The following is a 14,639-nucleotide window of genomic DNA, read 5'->3' on the forward strand; positions in this document are numbered from 1 at the left end:
GTTATATACAGTGCTGAGTCAAAGCAAGCAGGATTGTGCAGAATGAGCTGGGGTTGTCGGTGTGTCCCTGTTTCAGCTCCGGTTAACCTGCCTTTTACCCACTCCGAGGATCGGGCCGACAGGGCAAGATCGGCAATTACCGTGTGCAGGCATCGTGGGTATTAATGGTACGACCGAACTCGGCCTCCTCCCGCAGGGATGGGAAGGATGGGTATGGTTTTCCAAAGAAAAAAAAAAAAAAAAAAAAAAAACACAAAAAAAAAGGAAGAAGAAAACCAGAGACCCGAAGGGCTCGGCAGATACCAGGTCTGAGAAACCCGAGGGATGCAAAGCCTAAAGGCACAGAGCAAACCCGACGGGGCTGGGAGGCCATCGCGGGACCCCCGCCGCCTGCCTCTGCACCCCCACCACCCGCAGGGGAGAGCGAACCGCGTTACCTGGGAAGGGCGAGCTGGCGGGGGGGAGGCGGTCCCTGAAGAGAGCTCCGCGCAAGACGCACCTCGAGAACGCCCTGAAATCCTGAGTCACCTTTAACGTCGCTTGGGATTTGGGGTTTTTTTTGGTCCTTACCCTCTCGGCCAGGTCTGAGTCCAGTCTCCCCCCCCCCCATCGCGCCCCCAGAGCAGCGTCCGGAGGTGGGGGGGGAGCATAATTAGGGGGCAACTACTGAAAATTAAATACCGCCTCGGAGAGGTGGAGGGGGAAGCAGGAGAGCAGGGGGATGCCGATGTGGTAAAGCCTCCCGTGCACCTGGGAGTCGAGCGTGAGGGAGGCGCGGAGCGCCGGCCCGAAGCCGCCGCCGGCCAGCGACCCGCCGAGGCCGCCGGCCGGGCCGTCCCGGGCCGCCCTGGGGGCTGCCCCGGGGGGCGGCTGCCGCAGCCCCTGCGCCAGGATGCTCTCGATGCTGAAGCTGCGGCCCCGCGGGCCGCTCTTGTGCGGGGGGGCGGCGGGCGGGGGGGGCGGCCGGGGCGCTGCGGGGGCCGGGGAGCCCCCGCAACGGGGCGGACCCTCGGGGGGGGGAAGCGGGGCCCCGGGGACCCCCTCGTCGCCCGAATCCGCCGCCGCGCTCCCCTTGGCCCGCTTGGGTTCGTCGGGGCGGGCGGGCGGCCCCGGCTGCGCGGCGTCGGCGGGGACCGGACCGCCCCTCGGCTCCGGCGGCCCCGGGGCTTTGGGCTTCCTCTTCCTCCGGCGGTAGTTGCCGTTCTCGAACATGTCTAGGCAGCGGGGGTCCAGGGTCCAGTAGCTGCCCTTGCCGGGCCTCCCCTTCTCCCGCGGCACCTTGACGAAGCAGTCGTTGAGGGAGAGGTTGTGGCGGATGCTGTTCTGCCAGCCCTGCTTGTTGTCGTGATAGAAGGGGAAGCGGTCCATGATGAACTGGTAGATGCCGCTGAGGGTCACCTTCTGCTCCGGAGCTTCCTTGATGGCCATGGCGATGAGGGCGATGTAGCTGTAGGGGGGTTTCTGCGGGGGGTCCTGGCGGGAGATGGCAGGGCTGGGGGCGAAGCTCAGGGCGGCCGGGAGGTACACCATGGAGGGGCTGCCCAGGGGGGAGAGGTGGCTGCCGTAGATGTGGCTCATGGCCGGCGGGCTCTCAGCTCCGGGTCTTCCCCCTCGGAGCCGAGCGCGGGGACGGGGAAGGGCAGGAACCTGGGACGAGTCCACCGGGGAGCTATTTGTGCGAGCTCAGATCCCAGCCCTGCCTGAAGGAGCTCGCTCTGCCTCTGTCCCTGCTGCATAGCTCTTAAAAAAAAAAAAAAAAAAAAAAAAAAGGGGGGGGGGGAAGTTAAATAATTGTTGTAAGTTTGCTATTATATGTTGACTTAGCACTGGAAAATAAATTGTCTCTGATAAACAGTCGTTTGTGTTCTCAGCCCACCCACATTAATTAAAATTTCATTGCTACAAAACTCCAAGCTCTTTCCACGTGTCTTGCTGGTACCAGCCAATGGTCTCCGGGTTATTCCTTCATTTGTTTATAGAATTAGTCTGTTGATAAGTCTGCCCACCCAAGTCGAATCAAGCTGTGTTTATTTGGAAAAATTTCCGGGCACCCAATATATAAACTCACTGATCTGATGTTTGAAATATCACGTCCACCCTTTGACGCTGTGAGCACACACAGCAGAGTGGGATGTGCGCTGCTGCGGCGCGGGGAGGAGCGGGCAAGGATCCCCGCAGGAAAAATGGGGCATTAAACAACCCCAAAAACTGTTTAAAATTCGGAAGAAAAGAAGAAAAAGGCATGGATGACAGGAGAAGGCAGCGCTGGAACGGGGAGGAAGGGAAAAGAGCTGTGTGGAGTCCGGAGGAAGTGGGGGAGGCAGGTGTGGCGGGGGTCCCCTGCCTCAGCCTGCACCTCCCCGGCCGGGGACCCGGCTCTGTGTGTCCCCCTCCGCCCCCCCCAGCGTCGGGGCCACCCGGGAGCGGGCGGAGGGCGATCCCCGGGCCCAGCCCCGGGCCCAGCCCCGGGCGGGCAGGGCTGCGCGGGGGGAGACGCCCGGGGGCTGCAGCGAGCTTCGTAAAAGGGGAATTTGGCAGGCGCGGGGAGAAGGGTCAGTATTTGTGAATGCGGGCCTGTTGCTTTATATTATGTACTTTCCTGTTTATAACAGGGAGGGGGATTATAACAACTTTACAAGTGCACACAGCTGGCCGGTGCTTACATTAGGAATTTGTGATGCTCTTTTTCTGTATAAACGTCCAGGTTTGGGGCTGTGTTTTCTGTTGTTGGATTTTTTTTTTTTTTTTTTTTTAATTTACTGACGTAACAGCCTTGGTCCGAGGCCCCGAGGGATTCCGGTGCAGTTGGAGGTGTCGGCTGTTTGCCCAGCTCCCAGCGGCTCAGAGCTGCGTTGGACCCCGGGGAGACCCCGTTCCGCTGAGCATCAGTTCTCCGGGGGAGGGAAGAGGAGGCCTGGGGGGTCGGGGAGATCCCTTCCTCCTTCATAGAGAAATACCCCATCAGTGCAGCTCCCGCGACCGCGGTGGGACTTTAACCTGGCGGGGGCAGAGGTAAAAGCCGGGCTCCGGGGTGTCCCCGGCACCGCCCGGCCCTGGGGATGCCCCCCCCTCCCCCCGCCCAGGACCTCCCTGCAAGCTCCCCTTCACCCGAGGGGTTTCTCGCCCATTTCTGCTCCCGTCCGGCCGTTCCCCCAGCAAACCATGGGCCGAAAGGTCTTCACTCCTGGGATAAAAACTGCGCGACGGCTGTGGAGCCGCGGAGGAGTCCGAGAGGCTGCCTGCCGCCATGCGAGCCTGGGAAACACGGCCGGGGCGCGGAGGGAGGTGGCTTCTCGGGCGGGGGGGGGAGATGGGGGGGTCTCCCTGCTCACTGGCTGGCCCCACGCGTGGGAGGGAAACCCAGCCCTGTAACACCGCCCTTGCCGGTAACGCCGCATCCCTGTGCACACGCTCGCCGGTCCCCGGGAGCTGCAGGACCCGTCCGTAACGCGTGCCACAAATGCAACAAACCCCCAAATAAATAAAATAGAGGAGGCAGAAGAAGGGTTTTGGGAGGGGGAAGGCTCCCCTCATCTCGACGGTGGGGACCAGCACTCTCGGGGAGCAGCCCCCCACCCCCGGTAGCATCCTCGCCGGGGAGGGATGGGGCAGAGCCCGGCTGCTCTCACCCGCCCTACGCAGCGTCAGGGCAGGCTGCCGCGGCCGAGGGTCTCCCCCCCAGCCCCCTCCTCTCCCCACCTCGGGTAGTCCCCCGCTCCTTGGGACACTTCAAACTCGGATTATTAAAACAATAAATACTCGCGTGTACGGCAGGAGACAGGCACACGGGCTGCCGCTCGCTCCCCGAGCTCCCTCCCCCAAGAAAATTCTTCCTTCCTCCTTGTTTTTCCCCTCCTCGAGGTAGGAAATCCTTGGAGGCGGGGATGTGGCTTTTCTCTCTGCTCCTTCTTCCCAGCTTCCCAGCCTGCTGTCCCTCTCCTGCCGGCGGCATCGCTGGAGCTCGCCGCGTTACCCGCCCGGGAGCAGCCCTGCGGGAGGCTCCGACGGCTGCGGGAATGGGGGGGGGGGGGGGGGGGGGCGGCGGGGCGGGGAATCGAACGGCGCGACGGAGAGGGGCTTTGGTGTTGTCGTGATCGTCTCTCTTCGCCTGAACCGAGAAAAAAAACGCGCGGAGCTGGCGGCAGAGGCGCTCCTGGACGCGTTTCCCCTTCTCTCCAGCTGACAAGCCCCGCTTAAAGCAGCAGCGAGGAGCGCGCCCGCCCGGGGCCCCGGGGGGAGCAGGGTCTAAATCAGTGCTCCCCACTCCTGCCGCATCCCGACCAGCGGGGACCAGTGTGTAAATCAGTGCTCCCCACTCCTGCCGCATCCCGACCAGCGGGGAGCAGGGGGTAAATCAGTGCTCCCCACTCCTGCCGCACCCCGGCCCGGGAGGAGCAGGGGGGTAAATCAGTGCTCCCCACTCCTGTCGCACCCCGCCCGGGCTCTCTCGGACACGGAGGGTCCCGGCGCGGGCTGCCCACCCGTCGCGGTGCACGGTGCTGTACAGTTGCGAGGCCGCTCACTGTTGACCCGGGGTTGGGGGCTGGTTTCTTTCTCTCCGGGTCTTTCAGCGCCTGCTACGGACTTTTCTGCAAAGCCCGCTCCAAAGTGACAGCAGAGCTAGCGGCCGTCCCCAAAAACCTGTCCGGCGCCTTCCCACGACGCGCTGCCGAGCCTTGGGGGAGGTGGGACAGCCTGGGGCGGACCAGACAGCTCCGCGCCCGGGCTGTGCAGAGGCCTGGGGGGCTTCCTAAAGGGACGCTGTTTTGCCCGGGTCCTGCAGCACCAGGGAAACGCTCCCTTGGTCGTGCACGGGGACACCCACCGCAGGAACCTTCCCGGCGGGAACGAGCTGGAAAACCGCTGTCCCTTCCGCCCCCGAAACCCGGAGCTGTCTGGGCTTTCCGGCAGGTTTGTGAACCCGCAGGTTAATGGCAGCGCAGCAAGGAAAATAAAAATGAAATCGATAAGAACCCATTCTCCGTCCTCACCCACTGCCCGGAACGGCGCTGGGCCCCGGCCCGGTGCAACCGGCCGTGCGGCAGCTCCAGGCCTTCCCCCGGGGCAGAGCTTGGCCCTCCTGATCTGCTGGGGGTGGGGGGGTTGATGCTGATCCTTCAGCTTTGAGGGCCTGCGGGGCCCGATCCGGCCGCCGCTGTCTGCAGCAGCTCCCTCGGGCCTTCCCCCTTCCTCCCTCCCTTCCTTCAGCCTTCGGCCGGGCTGAAGTCACCTGTCGCGACAGACGCCTGGCGCGTTATCGACCTCCCTGTCTCAGCTTTTAAACAGAGCCCCGAAAAGGTCCCTGCGCCCCCACTTTACTCTCACCTCGCCTGCGAAATCAGCCCACCCGAAAAAGCTCCCATCGGAAAGACGGGAGAGGGGGAGCGTCTGCGGCTGGACCGAGAGGGGCAGATGGGGTCCGACCCCCCCCCCAGGACGGGGGCGCAGCAAAGCGACGGCGGTCTCAGCCTCCAGCCCCCGCCCGCCGTCGAGGGGAAGGGTCCCCGTGCGCCCGGCGCCCTTGGCCGGCGTGGGGAGGTGGCGGAGTACCGGCTGCCCGGGGGGTCTCGACGCGTGTGGGAAAGCCCACAGAAGGCTTCAGCCGTCTCCGGGAGGGCGGGCACCCACCCACCCACCCGCCCGGCGCTCCCCTGACATCGGGCTCCACGCGGGGAGGAAACACCCGGGAAGGGGGCTGCGCCGCGGGGGATTTCTTCCCCGCTTTATTTTTTTTGGTAGTTTATTATTTTTTTACCTTTTTTTCTTTCTTTCACCCTTTACCCTGTGTATTTCTCTCTTTAAAATAATGCTTTGGATTTTGTTGCATTTTTAAAAAAAAAAAAAAAAAGGAAAAAATCCCCTAAACCTCTCTGAGAGAAAGGAAAAAACGCAAGAGTTTTACAAGAACGTTCATTAAAATACAGATCAAGTGAGTCTTGGACTTTTTTTTCCTCATTTAAATAAAGAGCTTCAGTGCTTTTTTTGCCAGCTTTCTAGCGCATGCGAAATTTACCCGATCAAAACCAATTTATATAATCGATTTTCACAGCCTGCCGCGGGTATAACCGCTCCCTAACCCAGCCAGGGCTACGAGGGGTACTGGGGGGCTGCGGGAGGTGGAGGGGGGATGGAGAAGTCCCGAGGAGCCCCCCCGAAGCCTGCCTCGGGCTTCACGGGCATTTCCACGCGTTCAGCACCGCTGCTCCCCCGCGCTTGGTTAGGGCTGCGGTGACAGGTTAAGGCTGACCTGGGGAGAAAGCAGAGCGTCTGCCAGGGCCCGGCATCGGAGCAGGAGCTGAACTAGGCACAGAGAAGGTTAAAATCAGCCAGATCTTCCCACGGGAGGGATTTGAAAGCTTCAGATGGTTGTGAAATGAGCTTTCCGCCTGCGTTCAGACTCCGCCGTGAGTCCGGGTTTAAACAATCGCTCGTCACCCGCTCGTAGCGATTCGGGCTTCGGTTTTTTTGTTTTGGGTTTTGTTGTTGTTGTTGTTTTTGTTGGTGGTGGTGTTGTTTTTTTAAAGAGCGATTTTGTTTGTTTTCTTTCGAGGAAAGAGCCGGCCTCGGGCGCTGGGACACCCGCAGCACCGCACAGGGCCTGCGGGACGGGGCAAGGGAAGCAGAAATCCTCCTCCCCGCGGCTCCTTTCTTTTCCCGTCCAAAGCTTGAGAAATTTCCCCAAATTTCAAGCTGGACAAGGATGTGGGATTGAGGGTGCTCGGCCCCCGCTGTGCCTGCTCGTTTCCCCCCCCGCGGCTGTGTAGTTACCGGCTCTCCGACGTGAGCTGAACCCTTCCTCAAACCCTAACAATAAACCTCTAGGCTCCAGGAAAACGACTTTGTTTTAAAAACGACCGGTTTTCCGCATGAAGGAAAGGTGAAGGGAGAAAGAAAAAAACCTGCAAAACCCACAGATATACATACACAGAGAAGCGCCAGACTTGGAGCAGAAAAAAACAGCATGGATTTATTTTAAAGTAAGTACAAGAGTTAGGACCACATAAGACAAACGAACTTTGAAGCAGGTTAAAAGCAAATAGTCCTTAGGAATCGTCAGAGTGAAATCTATTATACAAAACATCACACGTCGTAAATAATAATAAAAAAGTATCAGATACTTTGTCTTTTTTTTCTTTCAAAAAAAATCCACCAGCAAAAAATAAATTATTTCCTCGTCTTGCGAAAAGAACAGCTCTAAAACGAAAGAAACTCTGCTGCATAATCGTACACAGAAGCAGAACTCACTTGTCGTTAATTTGGAAGTTAGGAATCGTTGGGCGAGACAAAAATAATCCAGTGAACTCAACTTTAAATATTATATTAATGGCTCTGAAAATCAGCCTGATTAGAAATCCACACATTTTTTTACAGCACAACAGAGAACTTCAAAAATACCCAGGACATATATTTTTATATATATATTTATATATTTTTTTTCCTTTAAAAACGTATAAATGGTCGTTGTGATATTGGTCCATAACTTATTTTTTCTGAGACCCCCTATAGTTTAGCATATAAAATTTGCCACTTTTAGATAGACATATATATAGAATTATTCCTTTTTCCTTTTTTTTTTTTTTTTTTTTTTTTTTTTTTTTTGGAGCGATCCCCCTGTTCAAGTAGAATTTACTTGCCTGGAATTTAAGGAGGCCCGAAACGGGGCTTGGGATCTGCAACTCTGTGGCCCCCCGGGTCCGCGGGGAAGCTGTCAGATTTTTTTTTTTTTCCTTCTTCTGAAGCGTTTGGTGTGGTTTTATTTCTCCTCATCTTTTTTTTTTTAATGATCATTATTATTAATTTTTTTTTTTTTTTGCGGCTGGCCCGGGGAAGGGGGGCTGGAGCGGGGGTCGCGGCTACTCAGTACTTAGTGCAGTCGTAGGAGTAGGGGGCGGCGTGGCGGTAGAGGGAGGGAGCGGCCCTGTAGGGGAGCTGGCAGGCGGAGCTGCTGCTCACCTGGTGGTCGCCGAGCGAGGAGCCCTCCACGCCCAGCCGGTGCGAGGCGAACATCTCCCGCACGCTGGGGAAAGTCTGCTGCTGGGAGCCGAAGGCGTGCCCGGGCAGGTGGCTCAGCTCGGCCCCGTGGTTGAGGTACCAGGAGGCGGCGGGCTGCCCCCCCCCCGCAGCTCCCCCGCCGCCGCCGTGGGGGTGCCCGGCCCCCAGCGCGGCCTCCTGCCCCGACGGCAGGCTCAGGGCGCCGAGGGGCGACGCGGCTCCGGCGGGGTGCTCGGCCAGGCCCTCCTCCAGCGCCGCGGGGGGGACGCACATGTGGCCCGGCCTCTCGCCGCTGTAGAGGCTCATGGCCCTCACGCTGCAGTGGTAGCTCCCACTAGTGTCCAGGGCCTGGCTGCACGCCGCGCCGTAGCCCGACGGCTGCCCCGACGGGTAGCCCAGCGGCATCCCGGCTCCCGTCCTGCCCGAGGCGGCACTCACCGGGCTGAGGTCCCCCCCGGGGGAAGTCCGCAGGGTGATGATGCTCTCCACGCTGAAACCCGGCAGCCCGTTGCCGGCGGGGTGGTGGTGGTCGGGCAGAGAGCCCTCGGGGGACGCAGCGACGGCGGGGGGGGGGGGGCGGCGAGCAGGAGCTGCGGGGGCTCTCCCGCAGGGCCCCGCCGCCGGCCGGGCTCAGCGTCTCCACCTTGGTGATGACCGGCAGCTCGGGGGACGCCGTCTCGCTCTTGATCACCACCTTCTTCTCGGAGGCCGGCGCCGAGGCGGAGGAAGAGGAAGAGGAGGAGGAGGCTTCCTTGGGGAGGTCGGCGCCGGGCAGCCCGGGGGGCTTGGGCTGCTCCTTCAGCAGCCGCTCCCGGGCCTCCTCCTTCTCCTTGGAGACGTCCTTCTTCTTGAAGCGTCTCCGGCGGCGGAGGAAGCTGCCGTTCTCGAACATGTTGTAGGAGTCGGGGTCCAGGGTCCAGTAGCTGCCCTTGCCGGGCTTCTTGTCGTCGCGGGGCACCTTGACGAAGCACTCGTTGAGGGAGAGGTTGTGGCGGATGCTGTTCTGCCAGCCCTGCTTGTTCTCGCGGTAGAAAGGGAAGCGGTCCATGATGAACTGGTAAATCCCATTGAGCGTGATCTTCTTGTCGGGGGCGTTTTGGATGGCCATGGTGATGAGGGCGATGTAGCTGTACGGGGGCTTCACCAGGTCCTTGGGGGCGGCGGGCTGGTGGGGGTGGTAGGGTCCGTAGGAGCGGCCCATGCCCGCCGCGTACTGCTCGGCGTGGCCCGGGTAGACGCTCATGGGGCTGCCCATGCCGCCGTACGTCCCCGCCGTCCGGTAGTAGTTCTGCTCGCTCAGGTACGGCACCACTCCCAAAGCGTTGGGGTCCGAGACGGAGTAGCGAGCCTGCATCATGGAGAAGGGGCTTCCCGCGGCCGGGGAGCGGAGGAGGAGGAGGGTGGCAGGGCCCCGTCTGGGACCCCTCTGCGGAGGAGGAAGAGGGGAGAGAGCGGGAGAGAGCGTCCCGGAGACGAGCGAGATCTCCGCGTCTCCTCTAGCAGCGGCACGGCGGCAGCATCCTCCGGGTCGCCCCGGGCAGGGTGGTCTCCGGCGGCCTCTCCCCCCCTCCTCAGGGCTGTGATTCTTGCGTACACACCTATGGCGGGCGCTGCCGGGGAGCGGGGCGGGGGGCGCGGGGGGGGGGAGGTGGGCCCCGATCCCGCAGGAAAAGGGAATAACAGGGAAAAAAAAAAGAAAAAAGAAAAAGTAAAAAGAACGGAAAGCAGCCCCGCGGAAAGCCCCCGCGGCCACAACGGGCGCCCGAAGTCCTGCGGGGCCCCGGCGGCTCCCGGCGCGGGGGTGCGGGGGGCCGGAGCCTTCCCGAGCGCCTCGGCCGCGCCGCGCAGCTTCAAAACTCGCCCCGCCGCCGCCCGCGCGCTTTTACTCCCCGCCGGCCCCGCCCCCCCCGGCCGCCTCCCGCCAATGGCGGAGCGCGCCCCCGCCGCCGCAGCCAATGGGAGCGAGAGGCGGTGGGACGCGGTGGCGGCCGGCCGGCGTCACGCGCGGGCACACGCCACGCGCGCGCCCGCCCGCGCCTCGCCTCACTCTGAAGTTACACACGCGCGTGAAAAACTCCTCGCGCTTACCCCCCCCCCCCATAACTTTTAACTTTTTGGCCCCAAAAGAGCGGCGGTGCCCGGGGGCTCGGCCCCCCCGCGGCGCCTTCCCTCGCGCCGCGCCCAAAGGCGAGGTGCTGCGCGCTGTCGGGAGCCGGCTCGGTCCCCAGGAGCGGCGGGAGTCGCGACACCGCGCTCGTCCCCGTGTCGCCGACACAGCCGGGCAGGTCGCTCCCCCCCCCCTTTTCTCGATATATCTATTTTAAGCGGAACAGCCCGCGGCTCCCCGCCCGGCGCCGGGAGCGGCCACCGGGTGTCCCCCCCCCCCCGCGCCTCCCTCGCCCGGCACCGAGCGGCCCCTCGGACCCCCCCGGGGGCTGAACGCTTCCTGTGCCGCGCTGGGGGACGTCCGGCGGGCTGCATCACCGTTATTGTTGTTATTACTATTATTACTGTTATTATTATTATTACTATTATTATTGTTACTATTACTATTATAATTATTACTGTGGTTATTATTATTATTATTATTATTATTATTATTATTATTATTATTTAAAAGGCAAAACAGCGAGCGCGTTAAGTGGCTTTATTTTTTTTCGTTCGGGCCGCCGAGGCGGGTTTCCTCGCGCGTGTGAAATCCGCCCCTCTGCCCTTTCTCTAATGATCTCATTAGCGGCAATCAGAGCGGGACAATTAGGGACGGACGGCGACCGAGCGCAGCCCCGGGTGTCCGGGGACACTGCGCGGGGTCGGGCCGCCCCGTCCCACCCGCGGGACGCGCGGCTCTGCCCGGCCGGGGAGCGAACGGGGGAAGCTGCGAGTTCTCCCCTCCCCGCTCCGAAAATAAAATAAAATAAAATAAATAAAATAAATTACAATCGATTGGAGCCCGGGGAGACGGAGCTAAGGCTGAAAAGCGAGAGCTGTCACCTCACAGGGCTCCCTCCCGCCGCCCGTCCCGAGCCCGGCTGCTCCCGCTCCGGTTTCTGTCGGTTTCTCACCCTGTAATTCCGCCTTTCCCTCCTTGCAATTTCTGTGGCTTCGTGAGGCTTTAAACAAAGGGGGTTTTTTACTTTATTTTTTTTGCTTTCCTCCCCAAAGCCAGCCCGTGATTGTCGCTGCGGCTGGCACGCAGGGTCCCTTCCCCGCTCCCGGCCGGGGCGGTGGGGACGAGCCCGCAGCCGGCCCCGGCCGTGGGAACCCGGCGATGCTGTTAATTACCGGAGGGTTTTCTTAATAAGAGCGGAAAAGATTTTATGCGATAGCCGGTGGGGAAAAGGGAAATAAATAAAAAATAGGAGGCAGCTCGTCTACAAGGAGATATGGTTAAACCGTGTCTGCGGTGGAAAAATTGATCGGAAAGTTTCGCCGGACGCTTCGAAATTGTTATTTAATTTTGATGGAAATAAATGTAAATGTTCTGGGAGGGTTTCATCAACCGAGCAAACGTCCGGGGGATTTTTAACGAAAACAAAGAGTGAATTCTGCGAGGACTGCTGATATTTTTCATGTAAATGTAAGACCATCGAGAAAACTTATTTTTTATCCCCCCTCCCCCGGAACAATTTGAGAACGACTTCACATTTTTGCCTTCGGTTTTCAAATAAATCGTATTTCTCATATAAAAACGAGGGCGTTTTCTTAGCGTACGCGGGCACACAGGATTTCTCCAACAGATAACTTTCCAAAAGGCAGGGATTTTTCCAGGCGAGTGCTTGACCAGAGCCCCCCCCGCGGCGTCCGAGCGCTGTCCCTTGCCAGAGGGCAGCCTGCTACGCTCTCGAGAAACAACCTCGGCCGAACCTCGCCTCTCCTCGGCTGAAAGCTTTGCCGAGGTGAATTTCGACAGAAAACCGAGGGGCAGCAACAGGTCTTTGCTTGCTGCAGCCGAGAACTTCACCGGGACTAAACCGACGGGCGCGGGAAAGCCCAAACTTCAAATTGCAGGAACGGGGGGGAAAAAAAAATAGAAATAATCATTACGAAAAATAGGCAGCTTCCCAACGGGGGAGCGCGAAGAGAGGGGTGCGCTCACGCGAGAGAGCAAGGGGTGCGGGGGAAGGCTCGGGCACGGCGGGTTTCCCTCTCCCCCCCCCCCCCCCCCCCGCGGGACTCCGGGACTGGCGTTTGCCCGGTTTAACCGGACAGCCCCCGGCGGGGAGGCGGCGGTTTGCCCTCCGCGGCTTTCGTTCGCCTTTGGCGAGCGCCCGGGAGCGACAACCTGAACGCTTCCCCTCCCCAGGGGCCTTCCCCACCCCGGCTTCCCGGGCCGCCGGGCGGGCGGGGGCTGGGGGCGGCGGGGCCTGGGGGCGGCGGGGCCCAGTGCGGGGGTCCTGGTGCGGGGGTCCCGGAGCGGCCGGGGCCGGGGGCAGCGCTCACCTGCCCGCCCCGGGGCTCCGGGCGGCGTGTGCTGCCCCCCAGCGGACACCGGGGGCCTTGCACCGGCGCACCGGCAGCGCGGCGGTACCGGCTGCCCGGGCCGGGGCCCCGGTTGTGCGGGAGTAACGGGCGGGGGAGAAGGGGACAAGAGGACAGAGAGGGAGAGACGGGGGGAAGGAGGAGAGGGGAAAAACGCGACAGAGGGTCAGAGAAACAGAGGGCGAGGGAGGGAACGGGCAAAAAAGAGTGAGCAAGAAGCGTGTGAAAGAGAACGGGGAATGGGAACGAGAGAGAAGGAACGCAGGAGAGCGGCAGGAAGAGAGAGAAAGAAAGCGAGAGAGATAGAGAGGAAGAAAGAGAAGGAGAAAAAGAAGGAAGGAAAGAACAGAGAGGGGAGGAAAGAGAGAGAAAAGAATAAAGAAAGAAAAAAGAGAAAGAAGGAAAGTGAAAGAGCGAGAGAGAAAGAGAAGGAAGGAAAAGAAAGAAAGACAAGAAGGAAAGAGAGAGAGGAAGATAGAAGCAAAGAAGGAAACAGAGAAAGAGAGGAGAGCAGGAAAGAGAGAAAGAAATAGAGAGAAGGAAGGGTGAAAGAAGGAAAGAAAGAAAAGAAAGACAAGAAGGAAGGAGAGAAAGAGAGGAAGAAAGAAGGAAAGAGGGAAACTGAAAGAGAGAAAGAGAAAGAGAAGGAGAGCAGGAAAGGGAGAAAGAGGGGGGAAAGGAAAAAGGAAAAAAAAAGAAAAAGGAAAAAAAGAAAAAGGAAAAAAAGGAAAAAAGAAAAAGGAAAAAAAAGAAAAAGAAAAAAAGAAAAAGGAAAAGAAAAGAAAAAGGAAAAGAAAAGAAAAAGAAAAAGAAAAGAAAAAGGAAAAAAATAGGAAAAAGGAAAAAGGAAAAACTACGTTTTAGCAATGTGAAGAGTGCCACCAGTCCAGCACCCAGACCCACTGCCACACGTAGTGTTGCGCCCTTTCACCAGTTCTGCGCCTGTACTGGTGACCGCCGCAGGAGAGGGCACCCAGCGCTGGCTGCGGGGTCTGGCACAAGCCCCACTGATTTTCCAGCAGCAGACGACGTCGCGGGGCTCAGACAGGCCAGGCCAGCCCCACCTGCCCCCATTTGCCTCCTCTGCCGGGTTGTTTTGTAAGCACAGAAGTTGGGCCATGCACTGTTTATTCACACACGGAAACCCATTTCACAGTGGTCCAAGAGGCCGGTTTCTAGTAGCCACCCAACACGCTACATGAATGAAAACCTCGTTTAAAACGGTTGCCTTTAAAATGCGTACCCTATTCTTAATTTTCAGTACTGAAGAACAAGCAGAGCAATATCGCTAGTTTAGCGCTCCTCTTTGGGTGCGTTTTGTCTGTTTTCTGCGGCTGCCCTTGTGTGCTCAGCCTGCGCTTCAGAGGAATGACCCCCGCAGCACAAGGAGTTTCTCTCTGCGTTGTTCACAGGGTTTGCACTGATCCGGCACTCCCTTTCCCGAGGTGTTTTCACAGATCGCGGGTGTTTCAAGCACGAGCTGCGTTTTGTCTTGCGTATGAAAGCCCAGGACCCTTTTTTAACCTCCTTCACTAGAGTACTTTATTCAGTTTGGTAAAATGGATACTAGAATCCATTACTAGGCACCTTGTAATTCCATTTATAAGGACATCGGTGGCCCTGTCTGCTTCCCGCTGAGGAGAGGCTCTCCAGCAGCATCCGTACGAGCCGCATCAGGCTGCTAGAGCTGATGCAAAGGGTGCAGCACGCATGAACAGAAGAGACCCTGGAAAAGTAATTGGAGCAAGTTTCAGACCTGTAGAATCAAAGCAGAGAACTGAACCAGCAGAAGAGACATCACCCATTAGCCGACTCCCCGTTTGCTTAAGGCAAACTACGCTGATTTCTAGGAAGCCAGCTCTGGTCCTCTTTTTTGGAAGCCAGATCCACGCAAGGAACAGCTTTACCGAGCGTGGTGCATGGAGGTCGGAGGGAGATGTAGGTGGTCTGGTAGGATCTCAGCCTCCCTTGGCTGTTAATGTACTAATTAACAGCACCGTTGCCACCTCACTCACTTTCCCTTCCTCAAAGGGGAGGAGGCAGAGAGCATGCTGGAGCGGAAACAAGTCCCACGAGCTGCAGCGTGGCGATTTTGGGTGACAGCGGGCAGACGGGCAGCACCGGCACTCACGGGCCAGGAGAGAAAATCGTGATGCTGAGTTACAGAG

General features: G+C 59.2%; 2 protein-coding genes across 2 annotated transcripts; both read right to left on the reverse strand.

The window, feature by feature from the left end:
- Positions 1–663: 663 nt before the first annotated feature.
- On the reverse strand, positions 664–1,578 carry FOXL1 (forkhead box L1). Its single transcript, XM_075434181.1, has one exon. It carries the CDS (start codon positions 1,576–1,578, stop codon positions 664–666), a length of 915 nt encoding a protein of 304 aa, XP_075290296.1.
- Positions 1,579–7,857: 6,279 nt separating this feature from the next.
- Positions 7,858–9,349, reverse strand: FOXC2 (forkhead box C2). The gene is given in 2 exon segments (XM_075433884.1): positions 7,858–8,550; positions 8,552–9,349. Coding segments are annotated over 2 exon segments (1,491 nt in total).
- Between the last annotated feature and the right edge of the window lie 5,290 nt (positions 9,350–14,639).

The sequence above is a fragment of the Opisthocomus hoazin genome, chromosome 12 (assembly GCF_030867145.1).
Source record: "Opisthocomus hoazin isolate bOpiHoa1 chromosome 12, bOpiHoa1.hap1, whole genome shotgun sequence".
In the NCBI taxonomy this organism is placed as follows: domain Eukaryota; kingdom Metazoa; phylum Chordata; class Aves; order Opisthocomiformes; family Opisthocomidae; genus Opisthocomus; species Opisthocomus hoazin.

Coding starts and splice junctions, on each gene's coding strand:
- FOXL1 (XM_075434181.1), bottom strand. CDS start 1,578: ATGAGCCACATCTACGGCAGCCACCTCTCCCCCCTGGGCAGCCCCTCC.